At 38.2% G+C, this 16,566-nt stretch overlaps 1 protein-coding gene across 6 annotated transcripts in view; it reads left to right on the top strand.

Moving 5' to 3' along the window:
- madd (MAP kinase activating death domain) overlaps positions 1 to 16,566 on the top strand; it is a 142,280-nt gene that overhangs the window by 114,877 nt on the left and 10,837 nt on the right. For 5 of the 6 annotated variants that reach the window (XM_087130427.1, XM_087130426.1, XM_087130428.1 and 2 more), the window contains one exon: positions 16,357 to 16,426. In XM_087130427.1, the coding sequence (XP_086986553.1) occupies positions 16,357 to 16,426 (70 nt within the window). Of the gene's footprint in view, positions 1 to 2,445; positions 2,996 to 16,356; positions 16,427 to 16,566 lie in introns of those variants that run through there. The other variant, XM_087130429.1, reaches the window with a different exon arrangement.

The raw sequence follows: 16,566 nt of genomic DNA, 5'->3' as shown, positions 1-16,566 counted from the left end.
TCAACTTGGACAATGTCAATCTTCCTGACGAACTCAACAAAATTTATAGCCGGTTCGAGCAGGAAGATGACATACACCCTCTCAGAGATGTTGGTCCTCCCCTATTTGTAATCGCGTAGGTGGACACTTGTTGTGTTTTTCACGGTTGAATGCAAGGAAAGCTTCAGGTCCCGATGGAATTTAATCTCGTTTACAGAAATCATGTTCTGGTGAACTTTCTTTTATATTTACATCAATTTTTAATTGGTTTTTAACATTGTGTAAAATTCCACAGGTTTTAAAAAATCAATTATAGTTCCAGTACCGAAAAACTCCTATAACAGCTTCAACGATTATCGGCCAGTGGCACTCACATCACAAGTCATGAAATCACTAGAGCATATTGTCTTGGATTATCTTAACCCCTTCGCACTGGGAACCGTTGACAGCCGCGGCTTTGTGTGAGGATTAGTGCATACCACACATACAGTCTATTCACCATGCAGCTGCTGGTTCAATGGGGCCTGCTGATGGACAAAACCCTCCATTCAGGGCCTACCACGGCCCAGCAGTCACGGTCAAAAAAGAATTACCGGCGGCGTGAAGCAGTTCTGCATTTAGTACAATATCACCATCTGAATTATACAATAAGCTCAATGAACTCAGTATTAACTCATCACTTTGTAGCTGGATTTACGATTTTCTTACTGATCGCAGTCAAGTTGTTAGAGTGAATTCTTTAATCTCAAACTCAGTTGTTACGAATACCGGCGCTCCCCAAGGGTGTGTGCTATCACCATTGCTATGTTCATTGTACACTTATAATTGTGTTTCTTTATTTGATGACTGTAAAATTGTCAAATGTGCTGATGACACAACCGTTGTTGGACTCATTAAAGGTAATGATGAGTATAATTATCGCAATCAAATTCAGCATTTGACCCAGTGGTGCTCTGACAATAATTTGAACCTTAATGTAATGAAGACAAAAGAGATCATTGTCAATTTCTGTACAACTCCAATTGCAATTGCTCCCCTTGCTATCAATGGACATGATGTAGAAACTGTAGATTGCTTTAAATTTTTGGGTATTTATTCAACAAATGATCTGAGTTGAAATACTAATGTTATGCATCAAGAAAGCACAGAAACGGATCTTCTACCTAAGACGCCTGAAGAGTTTCCACTTATCCAGTGATCTGCTTGTCAAGTTCTATCGAGCAGTGGTGGAAAGTGTGTTAACACAATCCATCACTGTGTGGTATGGAAGTACCACCATGGCTGACCGGCAGGCACTGGAGGGAGTGGTTAAGTTAGTTGCACATATTATAGGACCAGCAGTATTATTAATGATGAATTTCACCCAGCTAATGAGTTATTTGAGTTGTTAAGATCAGGGAAACTTTACAGAGTAATTAAGTATAACACAGAATGGTTCAAAAGAGGCTTTTACCCAACTGCAGTCAGGGGACTGAATGAAACCAAGTAATTTGTCACTTTATTAGTTTTGAGTGTTATCAAAATTAATTCTGTTTATTGCTTAATTATCTTATTGTTATAAATATGTATTTTTTAACTTTTAGTACTTATCGTATTTTAATGCACGATAGCCGAAGCAATTTCTATTGTATACGTATGTATATTAATAGCAATCAATCAACTTCGGCTCAAGATTACTATGAGAATGAAAGAGAAATTGTATGTTTTCTCCCCACGTACAAACCTGCGTATCAGCCCGATACATACACTTTTTCCCTCAATCATTGCCAATATGCAAGAAAATGCATGATACTCATTTTTTGGTTCCCAAGATGCACAATATTTTTGGGCCTACCATTACTGTAATTACACGGCAAGTAGGCCCAGGGATTTCATGGTGAAGGTCCGTCTCAAGCTTGATGCAGCTGGACGAAGTACAGCAGTAGGACTATAAAAAATTTGTGTTGCATACATACACACGTGTGTACATGCTAGACGTAAACAACCCAACACATCGCATAGTATTCAATGGCCATCTACACCGCACTCAGGCCGATGTCCCATGAAATCCTTACCCTCGTAGTCAGTTCCATTCATAGTCCGCCGCCTACTGCATGCAAAGCTAAAGATGCCTCCAAGTGCAATCTGATGTTTCTTGTGTGGGGAGCACAATGCTATGCTACACCATTCACAGCGCTTGCTACGTTGACCCCATTCCTTCATCAATGTGGCAGTCGTGCCAGTATGATGAATGCACCTGTGACAGGAACGATATTACTCATGTGACATCATGTTAGCAAGAGGAATCACGCGATGTGAATCTGCTGCCCAAAGGTACCCAGTTACCGAAAGCTCGGCAATTACCTAATTCAGAGCACTGATTATATATTATATTTTTGTCTATATTTTTATCATGGTGTTACGTAGCCCCTTGTATTGCTTCGGTTTTCACTTCAACACTAGTTCTCATCTCCTATTCACTTTAAGATACTACTAGTTGACGGGGCCATCGCGGAACCAGTCTAGGTGCAACGTGCGCCGCGAGCCGTGCCAGGTCAGAGCACGCAGTCATGACAGAAACAGTACAGTCAAACTTTCAATTGGTTCTTTTTTAAGCCAATCACGTCAGTGGGCGGCAGGGAGGAACGGCCAAACTTACATAATTGAACCAGCTACCTTTGAAGTAAAGACACATGTGGAATTACCTCAAGTCAAATTGTGTTTCATTTCACTAAAGTTCAACTACATTTTACCACAAGTATGACGTCTTATGAACAAGTCATGTATAACAGTCTTTTTGCCCACTTAACTCTTATTTTAGTTTGCATGTACATGTACATATATGTCACATAAACATGTATTTATCTGTATTATTTTATTATGTCAATGTTTGTCTTCATATTTACAAGACAAAGTAAACTTTTTGTCAGCGTCATTTGTTTCAACTGTCCTCAGATAATTACTAAATCCAACAATTTACTCTGTAATTTTATCATATGGACGTGTATCCACTTTACATAAAAGAAGCAGAATCATATATTTTGCCAATGTGTTAATGTGTTCATATTAATGTGTTTGTGTCTGACGTGAAGTGATATATGCAAATTTTGCAAAAGTCCATGAAATCAATCTCATTTTGCCAGTTAAAAAAAGTAACTAAAAAGCTCAGGAAATGCTCTAGATTGTATCAGAGAGCATGTAGAATTCAAAACTTTTCGGAGCCCTTAAGTGGCCCCGAACCCCACGCCGTGGCTTTGCAATTGTCAGTGAATCACGACAAATGCCCCACACATTTTGAAAAATCCTGGGGAGAACCCTGGTTTTCTGCTGTTTTATTCGATTTGAAATACACCCAGAAGTCAGAATATCAAGTATGGAAACATCATTACTTGGAGTTATTATGAATTGAGAAGAATACAAGCCACAACAGCTGTGTTTGTCCAGAGGAGAAACACAGCTCTATTTTTTTCTTTTCTTTTATTAAGAACACAACTCTAGGTTATTCTATTTTTTGTCCCTTTTTTACATGCCTTTTCATACTCCACCATGTTTTCTTTCAAAGATTAAAGCCACACATCATTTCCTTTTCTCCTCTCATCTTCCTTAATATTTTAGCCATTTGCAATGACAGACATGGAGTAATGTGGATTCTCTCCGTATTTTCTCTGTATTGGTAATCTTGTAGGTATGCAGTAGTAGACTCAACCCATTCTAGGTGGGGGGAGAATTCTCCTCTGACAAATTTCTGTGAATGCTTTCAGCCTTTTTAGTTATTATGGACAAGGCAGTCAAGTCTCCATGCATTCTGCTTGGACTTGATTTTGTAATTCTTCCTCTTAGTTTTGGTACAGTAGTTGTACCAAAAGAAGTCCAACAGGGATGTGGCTTCAGATGCTGACGGTGATTATCTGAGGATCAAACCATACAATTACCCATCATCAAATATCTTACTGTTTTTCAACATAAAGCGGTGCTTTGTCCTTACTGCGTATTGCGGCATTTGTCCAGTTAATGCATATTCAACTCACCCCAGCTACATGTATAATTTTCACCTTTTTCTTTCACCATTGCTCCACCAGAGTAACAAACCCTCAAATTTCCTGCAAGATCTCTGTTATGGTCAGACGTCTGACATTTTTCACTACTTTTTCCTTATCAAAAGCAGATATGTTTGGAATATGCCTCAACAGAACAATTGAAGGATATGTGAAACATGAAAAATTCAGTCAGTATGTGTACAGGATGTGGTATAAATTTTGAGTTGTTCATGTCTTTTTTTTCTTTTTCATACACACACACAAAAAGGTTCCACCAACCTCTCTGGCATTTGCATCTACTCAAACTCGACATGAATTAGTTCTTTCCCAGGCAGACGACATGCATTGGTTCATTCATTACAAAACACATACCCACCCACGTGGCCAAGGGGGTGGATTTTCCATCAGCCCTCATTCTAACAAATCACGTGTGATGAGTTAATTCAGATTTGCTAAAAACTTACAGATCTTGCAAAATTCCACCATTGCACTAAAGTTCCATGTGTTCTGGTCACTACATAGGATAAAGGCACAGCTGCGCAAGCTTGCAAGTTTGGCACCATTACCTTCAGTGGGTTGGCTTCAGTACCTTCTTTGGTTTGGCTGCAGTACCTTCAGTAGGTTAGCTGAAGCACCTTCAGTAGTTATATATAACGGTTTGCCCTTACCCAACGTATATTAATAAGCACTGTATGCTCAATAAAAATTTGAAAATAGTTCGCGGTACCCGCTGCTTCATTTGACTCGGACCGGCCAGCCGACCTCGGCAAGCTCGGTGGTCGAGTGGTTAAGACATCTGCACTAGTAAGCAGGAGGTCATGGGTTCGAGTCCCACCCGAGTAAGCTTGTGAGGTTTTTTGCAAGCTCTTGGACAAGCACTGAGCATACAGTGCTTATTAATATACGTTGGGTAAGGGCAAAAACCGTTATATATAATTAACATCTCCCGAACGCAAAAATACATCTTGAAAAACACCTTCAGTAGGTTGGCTGCAGTACCTCCAGTGGTTTGACTGTAGTCCCTTCAGTGGTTTGGCTGCAGTACCTTCAGTGGTTTGACTGTAGTCCCTTCAGTGGTTTGGCTGCAGTACCTTCAGTGGTTTGACTGCAGTCTCTTCGTGGTTTAACTGCAGTCCCTTCAGTGGTTTAACTGCAGTCCCTTTAGTGGTTTGGCTGCAGTGCCTTGAGTGGTTTGGCTGCAGTCGCTTCAGTAGGTTGGCTGCAGTACCTTCAGTGGTTTGGCTGCAGTCGCTTCAGTGGTTTGGCTGCAGTCCCTTCAGTGGTTTGGCTGCAGTCCCTTCAATGGCTTCACTGCAGTCCCTTCAGTGGTTTGGCTGCAGTCCCTTCAGTGGTTTGGCTGCAGTCCCTTCAATGGCTTCACTGCAGTCCCTTCAGTGGTTTGGCTTCAGTACCTTCAGTGGTTTGGCTGCAGTCCCTGCAGTGGTTTGGCTGCAGTACCTTCAGTGGTTTGGCTACAGTACTGTCAGTGGTTTTGCTGCAGTACCTTCAGTAGTTTGGCTGCAGTACCTTCAGTGGTTTGGCTGTAGTACCTTCAGTGGTTTGGCTGTAGTACCTTCAGTGGTTTGGCTGCAGTACCTTCAGTGGTTTGGCTGCAGTACCTTCAGTGGTTTTGCTGCAGTACCTTCAGTAGTTTGGCTGCAGTACCTTCAGTGGTTTGGCTGCAGTACCTTCAGTGGTTTGGCTGCAGTACCTTCAGTGGTTTGGCTGCAGTACCTTCAGTGGTTTGGCTGTAGTACCTTCAGTGGTTTGGCTGCAGTACCTTCAGTGATTTGGCTGCAGTACCTTTAGTAGTTTGGCTGTAGTACCTTCAGTGGTTTGGCTGCAGTACCTGTAGTAGTTTGGCTGTAGTACCTTCAGTGGTTTGGCTGCAGTGCCTTTAGTGGTTTGGCTGCAGTACCTTTAGTAGGTTGGCTGTAGTACCTTCAGTGATTTGGCTGCAGTGCCTTTAGTGGTTTGGCTGCAGTACCTTTAGTAGGTTGGCTGTAGTACCTTCAGTGATTTGGCTGCAGTGCCTTTAGTGGTTTGGCTGCAGCACCAGAATCTCTGTTTGCCATTTTGGCCTTTTGCTGCAATTGCACATCAGAATATCTTTTAAATTAATGTTAACCCCATTTCTCCACTAAAATGCAACTTCAGTTTCATTAATGTAAAGTAAGGCAATCAAAGTTGCATTTTAGTCATCTTCTCCAGAAAAATCAAAACTCCAACAATTTTGCAATTCTAGGTTGTTTTCCAAAACTTGACTTTCCATTTCCAATACTTGAATCCCCATTTCAGGCTGTTATTTTACATCTGTTTTTACCACCTAACTTTGCAGTTCGCTCAAAAGTAAGTTCAGTAATGCCACAAGGACATCAAATAAGATGCAAAAGAGCTAAATGTTACAGTACTTCAATTTAACTTGAAAATTTAGGAATGCAATCAGGGACTGATATTGAGATGAAGCCTGAGATGCAGTGGAGTATTGGAAAATGACAAAAATGAGTCTGCAAAAATACTTAGGGCCTCCATTTTTTTAAGGATTCACAAGACTGTTTACAAAACACATTTTGCTGATGTCACAGGTTTGACTGTAAGTGTGCTTAATCCTAAACATGCATCATGCAATGGGTCTGTGCTGTTTGGACAAAATTTAGCTTCTATTTTGCATGTATATGAAATTTGGCTCAATGCTATTTACTGGTTATTGGACAAATAATATGAGCAGTTTTCTTAAGTGTATAGAGGCTATTCACTGACGTCACGCGACTTTCGACGTGCCTGCCATATTGGCTGTCAAGCCAACTCATGAGAGGTGCATACATTGCATAGTAACACACAAATTGGATCAATATTTGAGAAGAAAAAGACGAATCCCATGAAAGAAATCATATTTTCCGAAACTGGTACTTATGGTGTTCAGAGCATGATATATTTCAAAGCTTTGGCAGTAATATGGGACAAAAGTCAGTGGAAACTCTGAAGTGCACCAAGTTAGGGAACTGTACTAACGTTAGTACCACTTGGTCTACCTGCAACGGAGTGAACACTGGAGAGTTGCGTGTGTGAGTTTGAGTCCAGTTTTCGCATCGAATGCAGATCTTTTGAAGTATCTTACAATTATGGCACCCTACTGCACAGCAACCCTTCACCATTTTACAGCGACAACGAACAAACCGTGCTTGTATGTGTATTTGCATGCATTGCCATGCATGGCAGCATAAGCAAAACCACGGACTGTATGACGTCATGAAAATTTAGCTGTTGATGTTGCTAAGGAGCATAACTTCAAAACCTGATTTCTTGTATGCAAATCAATTCACATTTCCCAATTACTACACTCTAAGGATTTATCATCTTGTTTGTGTTATACAGATATTTTGCTGTTTCTGTGCTGAGTTTGTTTTTAAGATTGTAACAAACACTGTCGCATTTCAAGGAATGTATGTTCCCACCATTTTTAATGTAAAATAACCTTGACCTACTCTACCGTTTACATGCTGTTTTGTTTTTATGTTAAGCCTATCCATCAAATATTATTCAGTCTTTCCCACTTAAAATTGACAAATAATACTCTGCTGGTATATGGTGATACATTTTACCTATTACAAGAAATTGGCACTGTGCATGAAGTGACGTCTTTTTTAAAAATATAATCTGGAACATTCTTGAATTCATATTTCTGTAAAAGTTATGCTCCTAGACGGCAGATATTATAAAGATCACACATTTAAATAGTAAAGAAATCTGTTTTGAGCCCAGCAGAGGGATTTGAACAATTCACGTAATAAAAATAGAAGCGTGTAAGAGCACTGATTTGATATTATATTCTTGTCAAGGCTTTTTTTCATTGGAAATTAGTTAATGTGAATGTTACACTTGTTTTTTGCACTGTGTGGGGGAAAAAGTAGAAAAACATATATGATTAAACCTCCACAATCTTTCTTCTTTTGATGAAGGACGCTGAGAAATCATGAAATATCCCAAGTTGTCACACCCCTAAATACCAAAGTAAAAAAGTTGGTACTCAACATTTGTAGTAAGTGAAAAGATAACTGCTACATTTTCAACTTGTTTTAAATGTATTAAGGTGCCGTAGAAAAATTACAATAGTTCTGACCTCTCTTATTGAAATTATAGAGGTGACAATTAACCACTTTTTATTGTGTTTGCTTCTTGTTGCTTACCTGGTCACCAGGAACTAGAGGTACTCTATATATTTATTTCATTTACATGTATGTCCTATCAACTGCCTCTGTTATCCAACACACCACTCAAACAAATTTTCCTTTCACCCACTTTGGACATACTCAGTTTCAGCACCTCAAAATGTTTCAGAAACAAGATCATTCAGTTTGCTTCATTCATTGATCGGGGCCTTAAAAGATGCATTTGAATGTTGTGTTGGTTTTACTGCAGTAGGTAGTTGATTTAGTTTAATCATGTGATGTGACATGACCGTGTTTCCCAGTTTCCAGGAAGGGAATTTCATTTCATTGCTCGTTACTGTGACTGTGTTTGAGTGGATTAATTTGGTAATTTTAAAGTCCCAGATATTTACTCAAGTGATTGTATTAAGTATTGTGATTTAGCTAATCATTTTTATATATTTCTAAGAAAATGAACATTGTTGCAAAAGATGCAAAATTGAATTACGCAGAATTGATCATAAAAGTGATTCGGGGTATCCTTGAGGATTTTTAAAATCAAGATTGACACATGTTGCGTGGTCTGGTGCACAGTTTACCAGCAGTTTATAGCATTTCTTCACTGCGACATAGGGAAAAGGGCAGTTGTGTATTGATGGTCTTTGAACTTTTTGTCATAGGTTTTTACTGTCATTGTGTAGTACATACATGTTTATGTCTGTACCCCAGAAGACATATGATCAAGATAGTTGCCAGCTAGCTCTTGCTGAAAACAATGTATTGGTGCAAATATCCTTCTGCGGTTGGTAATGGGCTGTTCAGTCCATTTAATGAGCTGAAGCATTTTAGAAGCACCATCATGTCTCTCCTCCCCTGTCCCATTGATGCTGGATTAGTTGTTTCTACTTTCCATGTGTAAGTTGCATGGCTGTTTTGCTCCTTCTCCCACACATCATTGTTGATGATTGTAGTTTCAATGAGCCTGCAGTTCTCATACCCTGTTGAAATTCAAGTAGTGTTTGCATACATACTTTGTTCTTTCCTCACTTAGACAAATATCACCACATACATGTATCCTCTCAGACTCAAAATTGGAATAACCACATAAATTTTGTGTAAGCAATTGCTCCAAACACCCACTTAGAAGTCTAGAATTGTATTCTTTCTGTAGGAAACACTGGTATGGTACATCTGTCTGTATGTTGGTCAAACCTGTTAGTGTAGTTGCCCCCATTGACTTACAATAAATGGCAACCAATAAGCTTCAGACAAATGCTTCGTAAAATAATAAATACATGTGACAGATTTGCATGTACTTCCAAAATGTGATAAGTGTCAGTTTGGCACCTTTCCAAATCCTATCCATTCTGAGTCGCCTACAGTGATTTGCAATTGATTTTATGTTGTTAAATGCAATTTTATGATTCATACAGTTAAAATGAAGTTTTGGACTGTTGTGTACCTTTTTTTTCAATATTACATAGTTTGAAACCATAATGCATATTTTTTAAACGGATATAACAAGGAGTAGACCCTTTTTGTGTCAACAGTAATGTGGGTGTACAAAACTTCCTCGTGGAGGTGAAAAATAGAGTAGATATCGTAAACAAGAGAAGCACCAAAGACACTACAAATTGCATTGCCTGCCTTGGGTCTGAAGATTAGAAATAACTTTAGCATTTTAAAATAAGCAGTATCTACAGTAAAACCTATTGCTCATATCTCTGGGTGAAATTTTGATGTCTGGCAACAGTGGGACTTTTGTCTAACATCATTTAAATACAGGTTTAAACATTACTTCCATATTCAGGCTCATAAGTGTTTTTAAAACCATTCAGGTTGTAGTGTTCCCATGCAAAATAAAAAATGTTAGAAAAACTGTGCCTTCTTTTTGTTCCCTGTGTACTTCTCATATGAGCTCCCTTGGATCATATTATCATGGCATAACATCTTGTGAATCAAATTTAATTCCCTTTACTATCCTAAAGTGTATTTCCCAACTCGTCTGGCCAGCTGCCTGCTTATGCAAGTTTGATGAATGTACTGATTTGTTCCATTCATTACTGCAATTAGTCTTGTCCATATCAAAGGCTTTGATATTGTCTCCTCACCTGTATCTCTTATAATTATACCACAAGCCCATAGAAATGTAGACATGACTCAAAGACATAGTTACAGAGTCGTTGGTCTCTTACATTTCCAGCATTGAGGGATTTGTTTTCATGACTATGACCAGAAACATGATAATTGGGCTGTAGTCAGTAATTGGGCCAAATGCAAATCTGAAGGCTGCTTTTAGGTTCATAGAGATTGTGGAATAGAAGACATAACCTGTTGTATCACTTCACAGAAAGAATTTGATGGTTCTTATGAATTAAAGTATTTTTTGCCTCCTTGGTAGTTGACTTCATGCTGAGGATTTTGTGTCAATAGGCAGTGCCACTTGAATGGAATATATATTTGCACCACAGCCATGCACTGGTATGCACAGTGTGTGCTATGTACCTGCAAAGAATGCAGCAGCTATGCATTTATATCACAAAGCTACATGAACCTCCTTTCATAAATGTATAAGACATTATAATAATAATACTTCAAATGGGGGGGTGCTGACACCATATGACACTGTCTAGCGGACGATGTTCATAATACAGATGTACATCTGTAAGATGCATTACATTCATGCAGAACCTTACATCAGAACGGCATTTTTATGGCTTTTAAAAAATTCTCCTTTTTGAGTGCTGTTGAATACATTTTGGTTGTTGGAAAGTATGAAACATTCTTAACGATACGGCTTAATTGTATTTCTTACAAGGAAACAGTGGGGGGATGATACAACAGCCCATCCCCCCATTTAAAAGGTAGGGATGTATTACCCCCTCCTCCTGGATTTACATGAATGCTTGGAGCAGTAGTTGGATTGTGTCAGAATGCAAAGCCTCAGAGTATTGTACATTACTGTATAACATTGTACAAAACACATGAACTAAAATGCTTCATTCCTCTTCCAAATTATCACAGACCGTATCATATTGAGAGATGGTTTGGGATTTGTTTGCAACGTGAAAGATTCACCCGGGCATATGCATCATTGAATTACATTTTTGTAGAAAGAATAAGTCTGCTTACAATTGTTTTATGTGCATTGTTTCCCCCCTGCTTTTGAAAGCCAATCCAAACAGCTTCAGCTCAGAATGGCAGATGATGTGATTTGTTTCTTAACTTTAATCTTGAGTAAGTGATGGAGTGCATGAGAAAGGAATGTGGTCTGCATTGTTCACAGATTAGTGCTATATAGCAACCTCAATTTAGTTTTTAACTTTTTTATGTTTTCAAAAATAGATATGAAGTCAGAATGTGGAATATGAAATGATTTCAATGTAACAATAATATTAAGCACTTTTAAAGCGCCATCTATCTAGCAAACTATTCCGAGGCACTGTGTTTTCATTATTCCTGCACATTGGGCTCACATCATCTGAACATTCCTGAAACCATCTCAGCTCCCTGGGGAGTATACTAGCCCAGTGCTGCCATTTCGGGGCAAACAGCTAAACAACCGTGTTTGCCCTCACAGGTACCCATTTACTCCTGGGTGGAGAGAGGCACATAGGGGTAAAGTGACTTGCCCAAATTCACAACATGCTGCCACCAGCTGGATTCAACCCCCTGACCCTATGATCAGAAGCTACGAACCCTAACCACTAGGCCCCCTAAATGTATGAGAAAATCTGACACCAAATTTTATATAAAAAAGTGCATGTCCACCACACATGGATTTTCAAATTTGCTTTGTCAAACACCTTTCTCAATACTTCAAACAATACAACCTTACACCTTAATGCAAGGGTCATTTATGGTGTATAAAGCTCTATTTTTTTCATAAATTACACTTTTCATGCTCTGTCATAACATTTCTAATTTTCTATTTCATTTTCTTGTGTATTTGGGTTTGTCATGAGTGTTTGGATTTATTTCAAGAATTCTCGTGCTGCAGGTTTTTAAGTAGGGAATTGCAATTTGTGAAGCAGTCGTCTGGTCAGTTTTTCATAGTTCTAAAATAAAACTTCTAAAATTAAACTGTTGGAAACTGTCATCAGATTTACGTGCCTTTTAAGCAACCAATTTAATGTAAAAAAAAAGATAAAACAAACTTGATGCCATTTTTATTTTTCAAGGACTGTTGAGGAAGACTTGTGATTCACGGCTCAATGTTATTGGTGTTCATTTGACAAAAGTTATGCTTTTTTCCTAAGCTTATCTCTAATTCAGTGCACCTTCAATAATCAAAATGAGCAGTGATTTGAAGTGACTTTTTTAAGATGTGTACCTCACAGTGATTGTAGATTTTTGTACTTGTAGCTATCTGGGTTATTTCTTTTACTTAATTTTTACAATATGATTTTTACCATGTTTTCTGTGTGTTTTTTTGGGGGGTGTTTCTTTCTTTGTTGTTTTTTCATTGGTTTGGTCTTTTCTGTGTTACTTTTTTATTTAAAGTGATATCAATGTGTTATGCATGCCTGCACAGTGGTAACCCAACATCCCCCAAAGTCACTGAGAATTTTCTTCATGATCCAATTTTTTGAATGATTAATTAACAGTTAACTTTTGCATGCATTCTTGGAGCTAAATTTGTGCGGAAAGTATGTTTTATTTGTCATCTTATGGGGACTGATCCAGTTCTTTGAAAAGGGAGAGGAGAAGCATTTCTAGTCAACATCCTCATGTCACAGATGGGCTTTGTGGAGGGATTTGTTTTTGTTTTTGAATTGTTTTTTTTTCTGGCTTTCTTACTTTTTCACTTTAATGTGGAAGATATGGGGAGCTTGCATCTTAAACTGTAAAAAAGTTGAAATGTACAATATTACAAAAAAACCAATACATTGTGGTGTCACTGTATATGTTGCATGGAAAGGACACAAGGGCTGGAGGCAATAGCCATGTGCATATGGTGGTCTGTGTGACTCTTCTATTCCAAACAAAGGGTTCGGAAAATTGTAATAAAACCACAATCCTGTTTCTTATATTAAAATGTTCACATTTTCTGATATCTACTGTTGTTATTCCAGTTTCTGTATCATCTCAATGTGTACTTGTGACAGCTGTCTTTAGATAATTATAGAAATGAATATATTTCTTGTTGCTTTATAATAGTTCAATGAATCCAGCACACTATTAAACATCAACAGAGTCTCACATCTTGTCACCTCTCCAGTGACACCCCTAGAGAAAATATCCTTGGACATATAATCTATTCTGTGCCAAATACTTATCTAACATTTCATTAATATTTAAATATATCACTGAGGGCCTAATCTTTAGTCTACATTCGTTTCTAACCACTTGCTGCTGGGTGCTTTCAAAAATTCACTGCACACATACAAACCATTTTCAAGATTTTCAGTTTTCAAAAATCTTCAGAAGTTCATCTTTTCATTTAATTGACGTTTACACCCACACAAATGACTGTTTGGTGGCTACTCTAAGCTGAAGGGCAACCTTCAATGACTCCTGAGTATTTCAGCCAGGCCTGCCGCCCTGTAAAGAGAGCCCGGAATTTGTGAGGTGTTGCGCAATTTTTTTTGTTGCCAGAGAATGCAAGTGGTGTCTTTTCAAACGCGGCCGGATTAGCATGCAGCGGTGCTGTGTCACTCATCAATGGGGCCCTGGAGCACTTTTGTCTGCGGTGTTAACCCACTGGCGCGCTATGCCCAAAACAGTGGTGTACTGTTTAAAAATAGTGACGGATTACCTTCAAAAATGCAACCTGGAAAATGACGGCAATTCCCAGCAGCAGGTCTTTTGTTCTAAGTACAGTCTTTTGTTACACAGACCAGCTTTTTTGTCCCGTTTCGACACCCAAGCTCTGTGTATAAACCCATGGTGCTCGAAATGGGGTTCCCTCCAGCAAGTGGTTAAATTAAGGAATGGTTCAACCTGACCAATTTTTCCCTAAAGTTATGAACAAAATAAAAGATGAAATGCCCAAGAGTATTTTCTGTTGAATTATAGTCAGGTGTCCGACTTAAGTAGTGGTACATAACACTGTACATAACCAAGGAACCAGATAAGTGACAGCTTGGCTAGGCCAATGGTATTTGGACATACGGTGCTACCTTTGGGTGGTGCTGTGTGGGCACAGTATGATATGTGGGCACAAAATGATATGTGAGCACAATGGGCAATGTAGGGCCTATTCATTTGCTTTCCGGAGATGTGTTTACATTCCATTCCATGTTATGAATAGGGTACACCCAAACATTGTTGCTCCGGCCCCCACCAGGAAAGAATATAAAAGTAAGGAAACCTAGATCATGATCTTTTTATTAAGACATTAATGAGTGGTGGTCACCCCAATGGTATAGCGATCTCTACAGAAGAATCAAAGAAATTCTACCTTTTTTAATGTTTTGTAAAACGTTGAAAGAAAATAACCAAAACAATGCCAAAAATGAATTTGAAAAAAAGAAATCAAACATGTAATAAACTACGATTAATTCAATTTTTTTCTTTTGCTTACCCTAGTGGTAATTCTACACGGTGCATACCTATCACATTTTATCACTATTATACATTTATGTTTTAAAATTGTATATATTTGATTAAATGTACGATTATGATTTCACCGTTTCCAATTCTACATTAACATTTTTTGTTACCTATACATGTATACATACTTTTTACAGGGTTATGGGGACTACAGATTTGTTGAAATATCAACATTCTCAATACCAAAGAATAATTGAAGTAACAAATTGTTGTCCCCAAAAATGCTGTTCCAGCTTTCCTCCCAACAGAAATTGTCTCCTTAACCACATCCTGCCGAGGGCATTTATAAATGTTCATTCTGCTGGGCCGGAGCATTTTTCATTTTTTTGTGTTTTCAAAATTCTTTAAAAATTCATATTTTCATTTACTGAACACTTACACCCACATGAAGGACTGTCTGGTTTCTACTCTAATCTGAGAGACAACATCTATTGATGCTGGAGTATTTCATTCAGGCCCGCTGCCTTGTAAAAGAACCCAAAATGTGCGTTGTTACGTAATTTTCTTTTATTCACAAAACTGGCACAGTGCCCTGCTGACGTCTTTTCAAATGGGGGCCAGATTAGTGTGCAGCCGTACTGCGTGGCTCGTCACTGCAGTAGTGGAGCGCTTTTGTCCCCGGTGGTAATACCCTCGCCCTCGCCCTGCCAGAAACAGTGTATACTGTTTCAAAGAAAAAGCTGCATGATCTCTGCTATTGACAGTGAAAAAAGTTTGTAATTGCCAGCAGCCTGGTCTTTTGTTACGAGTACGGTCTTTTGTTACAAGGCCTTTGTCTGATTACGGATACCCGGCTGCGCATATAAAGAATACGTATCTGAAACTTGGCTCCCGGCAGCATGTGGTTAAGGATATTGGCCTTTCAATTGTTCTGTACCAATCAGATAAACTTTTAAAAATAAAACTATATAAACTCATGTAGTTGTGCCTCGTTAACATTTTTTCTGAAACAATATTGATTTAGGGCCAACATGTGTTACTTGGGAATGTTACATGTACTAAATTTATTCAATATAATTTAAGAGAAAACTTTGAAACAACACTCTGCAAGTTCATATGATGTAAGGTCATGTTTGATTTTTTCTTACAACCAAAGCAATTCACCATTTTTATTGCACTTGACGCAAAACACAGAAACATGCCACCTTTTACACAATCCGGTGTATGTTTAGTTTTGTTTGACCAATTTTCATGATCTAATATTCTTAGGAAAGGTAATAGAGTGGTGATGAAGAGTAATGGGCAACGTACACATGTATCATTAATTTTTTTGGTCAAAAATAATCAAGTGGAACATTTTGGGTCATAATAACTCTTGTATGGACACTCTTTCATTGCAACAGTTTTGACACAAATTTTTGCCATGGCCACAAAAAGGCACAATTTTGGTTTTAAAATGAGATCAGAAAATGCAGATGATACATACATCTACATTGAACATTTACTTGCTGGATCATATTGGTAGCAATGAGCTATCAAATACACTTGATAACCAAGCTGAAGTGCTCATAAAAAACATATTGACACAAGGTGAGCTGGAAAACCGGGTTTAGGATTTCAAGTATCTAGTTTTAAATGGAAAAGGTAGATCATCTTAATTTTGCATTTTTCCAAATAGCTGATCAAAACTAAGGGGTTTATGTGTTTCCTTTTTTCAGTGGTTCATCGAACTGAAAGATATCAAGGAATACAAAACAAAGAAAGATATCTTTATGCTTGCAGAGTATGGTAAGTAAAAGGATTTGGAATTAAGCCCTATAATTTTCCTTATTTAATATTCAAGTGTGATTGGTCAGACTTTGGTATATCATATTAGCTTTCTGAAATGGGTAAAGCAAACATTAGGTTGTCTTTTGAAGACGCAGTAG

The sequence above is a fragment of the Acanthaster planci genome, linkage group LG20, assembly GCF_054643075.1.
Source record: "Acanthaster planci isolate LZ-2023a linkage group LG20, COTS_SCS, whole genome shotgun sequence".
Lineage (NCBI taxonomy): Eukaryota > Metazoa > Echinodermata > Asteroidea > Valvatida > Acanthasteridae > Acanthaster > Acanthaster planci.
This window is presented reverse-complemented; position numbering and strand designations above follow the sequence as displayed.